The sequence below is a fragment of the Carassius carassius genome, chromosome 35, assembly GCF_963082965.1.
Source record: "Carassius carassius chromosome 35, fCarCar2.1, whole genome shotgun sequence".
NCBI lineage: Eukaryota > Metazoa > Chordata > Actinopteri > Cypriniformes > Cyprinidae > Carassius > Carassius carassius.
In genome coordinates this window covers 15,365,987-15,372,203 of record NC_081789.1, presented here as the reverse complement: position 1 = coordinate 15,372,203, position 6,217 = coordinate 15,365,987, and the positions used below count along the sequence as shown (strand labels likewise).

At 34.6% G+C, this 6,217-nt stretch overlaps 1 protein-coding gene across 1 annotated transcript in view; it reads left to right on the top strand.

Annotated features, from left to right (window-relative positions):
* Positions 1 to 6,217, top strand: part of LOC132115626 (contactin-associated protein-like 2) — a 455,893-nt gene that overhangs the window by 221,290 nt on the left and 228,386 nt on the right. The window contains exons 8-10 of the mRNA XM_059524041.1: positions 4 to 139; positions 1,114 to 1,298; positions 4,607 to 4,750. Of these exons, the coding sequence (XP_059380024.1) occupies positions 4 to 139; positions 1,114 to 1,298; positions 4,607 to 4,750 (465 nt within the window). The remainder of the gene's footprint in view (positions 1 to 3; positions 140 to 1,113; positions 1,299 to 4,606; positions 4,751 to 6,217) is intronic.

Here is a 6,217-nt window from a genome sequence, read left to right as displayed (position 1 = left end):
AAGATTTTGAAGGACGTAATAGCCCTGAAGTTTAAAACATCAGAGAGCGAAGGGGTGATTCTGCACGGAGAGGGGCAACAGGGTGACTACATTACCTTGGAGTTGAGGAGAGGCCGTCTACTGCTGCAGATAAACCTCGGTAAATCTGATGTAGAGGCCTATAATAGATATCTGTTGTGTTTATGATGCGCTTGGGTGTACCTTGGGGTTAATTTTATCATTGATGTGCTGCAATAAGTATTTCTTCACGTTATTTATTGACTTTATACCTGCTGTCTTCTGATATCTAATTGATTGTTTGATGCTCATTGACTCTTTGGTAAAAATGAGTTACATTTAAAGAATAGTTCATGCAAAAAATAAAATGGGTCTATTAAGACTTTTTATTTATTTATTTATTTATTTATTTATTTATTTATTTAAATTATGTACCTTATTTAAATTATAAATTAAGGATGCAAGGATGCATTTATTTGATTGATCAAATATCAAAACGTGAAGACATTTATGTTTCTTGTTTGTGTTACAAATTAGTTTTATTTCAACTAAAAGCTGTTATTTTAAACTTTATATTCATTGGAGAATCCTGAAAAAAAAGTTAAAAAAAATATATATATATATATTGAGCAGCTTAATGGATTTCAACATTGATAATATTAATTATTTTGAGCAGCAAATTTGCATATTAGAATAATTTCTGAAGGATCATGTTACATTGCTGACTCCAAACTCTAGGACACAGAATATTTCTATATTTCAATAGTTTTTTTTTTTGTCCATATAAGTCAATGGGGTCCAAAACACAGGTTTTCATTGAATTTTTCCAAAGAATAAGAAGTTTGGAACAACATGAGGCTGAGTTTTCATCTATGTGAACAATCCCTTTAATATCTCAGGGACCCGCATTGCAGAAAAACCTAGCCAGAGGGAAAAGAAATACTCATAGACTGTAAAACACAAAACCCATTATCTTGTATATCATAAGGACATAAACATCTCATATGCCATGTGAAGACGGGTTCAGAACTTCCTCCCATCAATTATTCTGCAGTGAAGGTGAAGATATTGTATGTTTGATATTAACAATGGTCTCCCATGTCTAATAAACTGTAGGAAGTAATCAGTACGGCTCTATCCTGGGCCATACATCTGTGACTAGCGGCAGTCTGCTGGACGATCATCATTGGCATTCTGTAGTAATTGAGCGCTACAGGAGAAATGTCAATTTCACCCTTGATCAGCATACTCAGCACTTCCGCACCAACGGGGAGTTTGACCACCTTGACCTGGACTATGAGGTACAACTGAGAATGTGAATGATTTATTGCTCTGAACTTCATTTAACAAGTAGGTGCATTATGGGAATGCTGAAGCTCAAAATGTTACTCCCCATAACAGGTCATTTTAAAAAAGTATGAAGGTAACACTTTTGTAGAGACCAGTTCTCACTATTAACTGCTGTTGTTGCTTATTAACATGCCTATTATTCACATTTTGGCTGTTTACTAGTGCTTATAATGCATATTTTCTGCATGACCATGTTCTACATCCATAATCCTACCCAATACCTAAACTTAACAACTATTAATAAGCAACAAATTAGGAGAAGTTAGGCAAAAGTCATAGTCAATGATTTGTTGATGGCAACAATTGGACCTTAAATTAAAGTGTGACCATATTTAATTGTCCTTGAGAAAGATTTATCTCACAAATATGACAATAAACAGGAAATACTGTGATAATTCTCACTTTAAATAAGCACAAATGTAATTCTCATCCAAGCTGATTTATGCTTTTAATGATGGCTTGGTGCTATTTTGTTATTTTAAACCAACATAACAAATTCAGTGATGCTTGCTCATGATCATTGCTGATGAAAATACAGTGCACCTGAATTGAACAAGCTTTACCAAAACCTGATTTTTTTTTTTCTTTCAGTGTACCCCCCCCCCCCCCCAAAAAAAATAAATAAAAATGTTGAGGATTATCTTCTAAGGTATTTCACATATAATTAAAGTGAACAGGGAATGAGACTGTCAGGCTCTAAAATGACAAAAAAAAGCATACAAAAAGAATCATAAAAGCAGTCTATATGATTTTTCTCTATACAGTACGTCTTCTGGCATTGTTATAATGAAGTAGCTTTGAGAGGGACCTGGCCCAAATTGAAGTCATTATTCAGTAAAAATCTGTAATTTTTCTGACATCATATTTGATTTGACTTGGCAGTGAGAAAGAAATGTTGGTCTTTCTTCAAACAAAGTTATATGTGGTTACTATTGTGTGGCTTCAGAAGACTTATGATATAAAGCATCGACTTCTTAATGGTGTGTGTTTTTGATCATTGTAGAACTTGGCATCTCCAGTCCCCATTTACATCCATTTTATGGAAAAGAAAATAAGGTACTGTATAGGTTTGGGATGACAGAGTGAGTAGGCCTAAATGATGACAGGATTTTAATCTATGTCATTCGAATATCTCTCTAACCTTGTTAAAAAGCCTGGGTTTTGGACACCAGCTCCCTAAATACAGCATATGTTGTGTAGGTCAAGTTTTACATCAGTTGGATTTCATCTCATTTCCACACTGGCTGTTAAGATACTCAAAAATAGAAATATGTACTTATCTCTGAAATCTCAAGGATTTCTGTAGGATTCTGGTCACACTGCAGTTGTCACCCTATCCAAAGATCTCAATCTCAGGCTTGATAAAAAGCTGTGAAGTCACACCAAGAAATTTTGTCTCAGGAAGGTTCGCACTGTGATAAACTTTGTTTGCAGAGGGATTTTTTATCACTTGTCATTCTTTTCAGCACGGGACGTTTCAAATCCGCTTCTCTGCACAGGATTAATCCTCACCAATAAAATGTAGCAGGATATTAATGTTATCAAACAGAAATAAAGCATATTAACAAGTGCTGTAGAGGAATGTATAGGAAATTGATTTTTTTTTTCGACGTAAAAAATATGGTCTGAGAGCAAATGCTATCTATTCACTTTAGCACTGATGCTCCTGGCACTTTTGGATGCTACTGAACTGGTTACAGCTCAGTTAGTCTAAGACAAATTGACCCCAATTAAAGTGAAAGTGTCTGATTAATTGAGCAGGAACAGATCCAAACTGGTGAGTCGTTTTCTGCTGGAGCGCAGTCTGCATTTACAAACAACTATTAAACGACTATTTTGTTGAAGCACTAGTGCTTCTTTCTGGGCTCTGTTTGAAAATGTTTGAATTATAGTACTTAATAAACATATTTCAATAACTAGATATGATCTGATTTCACAAAATATGTATCATTTTACCCTGCTGTTGCAAGCTGAAATATTTTGCTTGTGGCTGAGAAGTAATAATAATATTGTTAATTTTATTTCATAGTTTCAATTTCAGTTAAATTTACAAGCGTACTATCAGTTGAATTTAAAAACAGGACAATAGAAATGTATAGAGAAAATATATAGAAGAAAGTTGTTATTAAAGGGATAGTTCACTTTCAAATTAAATTTTGATATGTTTTAGCTTACCTCAAGGACATCCAAGATGTAGGTGTCTTTGTTTCCTCAGTAGTTTCCATTTGGTTGTTTACACTTACCATAGACAGTAAGTGTAAACAATGAGTGACGTACACACGCGAGAGATAACTTCCGGGGCTTTCCGCGCTTGCGCAGACTAAGCCAGAGCACGCGCAAACGTCACACGAGTCACGACATCAGGAAGCACTTGCGCCCTCAGATCAGTTGGACGTGGTTGTGTACAAGTGGTAAAAACAATATAAATACTGTTCGTTTTCTTACACAAACCGCTCGTTTCGTGTCTTAGGTCATCAATGTCTACTTACATTTTTGGACTTTTCTGTGCATGCTCTTTGAGGTGGTGACCATAGACCTCCATTATATGAGTCACAGACAAGAACGGTTTGACCTAAAAATATCAAAATGGAAAATACTGAGGAAAAACAAAGAAACCTACATCTTGGATGCCCTTGAGGTAAGCTAAAACATATCAAAATTTTATTTAAAAGTGAACCATCCCTTTAAGTTTAATCATTGGTGAATATGGGAACCATTCACATTTAAAAATAAAATATGAACATGTATGAGAATGAGAATGAGAAAAAAAAATATGCAGAAATTAAAACCTTATTTTACTGCACATTTTTTGCATTTTCATATACTAGCAAGCAAAATATTTATTAATGAAAACTTTGTTACTTAGAATTTAAGAAAAATATATTTATTGAATAATTTATTTATATTTACATTCAAAAAAATACACATTAACCATTTAAAAAATAAATAGATCCTATTTTACACTGTCAATTAACCAACATCCATGCCATATATGTATAGACCTATGTTAATTTGCTTTGACATAAAATTCCTTTTAACCAAAATGTTGGAAATATACTATTACATATAAAAACATGAACAGCTCTTAAATGCATTTCTAATGTGGTAAAATATTGCACAGAGTTTAATAGATTGAAGGAGGCCACTTAGTTTACAAACCATCTTACTTAACACTCTGTACATATTTTTGTGTTAGACTTGGTGGATTTCAATGCTTTGATACTGTTTTTATGATTTACGTCTGATTTTTTCCATGTAGCTGACTTTCGGAGGAATGCCTTATTCTGGGAAGCCAGTCTCAGGAGGAAGAAGAAATTTCAAAGGCTGCATGGAAAGCATAAACTACAATGGAGAGAACATCACTGACCTGGCCAGACGAAAAAAACTGGATTCTTCTAGTTTCGTAAGCCTCTTCCATTTTCAATCAACTCCACAAACCATATCTGACTAATCAGAGTTTGAGTGCATAACGTGGCAGTTCTGTGCATATTTAACAGTTTGGGTGGGTTGTTTTTGCCTGGAAGGTTTTGTGGAGGTGTATGACCATGAAGAACTGTGCAAGGTTGACTCTTCAGAATGTAGAGCCGTTCAGACATGATATTGATGGAGCTCGCATTTTAAACCTCATATCTATGCTGTATGGATCCATTTCATTTGTTTCAACAAGCTGATGGGAATGTTAATCATCCACACAGATTTGATGACTGGTGTCAGCACTGATAATAATCTAATTTTCACTGCCTGTGATAATATGAAGAATGCAATAATTGCACATTATATCCGATAAGCATATCCGTGTTCTGTGGTTCATTAATGGAACCACAAACATGAAGACACAATGTTTTTTTCTGATGAAAATTACAATCTTATCTCTGCCATACACTTACACAAGCACATCATGTCACAGAACATCTCACAAGCATTATGTTAAATGGAAATATGGTTGAATTAGATTAATGTCTCTTTTGTTCCAGAGATTTAGTTTTTGACCAATAAACCAATCAAGGTTGTAATGCACAAAATGAAAACTAAAATGAAAATTATATCATTGTTTACTCACCCTCATGTCATTCAAAGTCTGCATGACTTTATTTCTTTCTGACAAAACTCAGTGAACATCATTGAGCTCCAAAACAACTGACTTTCATTGTACAAAAACCTTCTTTTCTTATAAATATGTTCCACAGAAGAAAGAAAGTCATACAGGTTTGGAACCAGATGAGCAAATGATTGTCAGAATTAAAATTTCTTGGCTGAACTATCTTTTTAATAGTCAGAAAATAGCACAATTCTCCTCATTTCCAAATTATATGTGTCCACCATAGACAGGCTCTGAATTATTATTCATGTCTGAAGGATTATGTTCAAGGTTGATAAAACACATCACATGGGCGGAGGTTCTGTTATGAAGTGCTGAGGAAGGCTGAGTGCACTTTTCTATTTCATTGTGATGGGAGTCTGAAGTGCATTTGGTGGCTCAAAATTACCATTTAGAAGGACGTAAAGCTAGAGAGTTATGAATAAAACTCTTGTCGTTGCTTCCATGTGGCCCCTTTTCCAGCTTAAGGTTCTGAAATCAACGGCATGGTTGGGAACATGCTGTAGCAGCACTTTGAGAGATCTTTCTTTAAGACCATGTTCCACATGAAAGGTCCTCCACCATTTCAGACGCAGATTTATTTTCTAGTTACTTTAGTTCACAGCTTTGTACGTTTATTAAAGCTGTTGCATCTGAGAAACAAACACAATATGCAGTGTGCTACATCAAATTTGATGCTGCACAGGGACATCCGTTTTGCAAAATAGAAACTGGTCTTAGATGGTTTTAGCTGGGCTAAGTTCAGCCGTGAAATTATTTGATTCATAAACA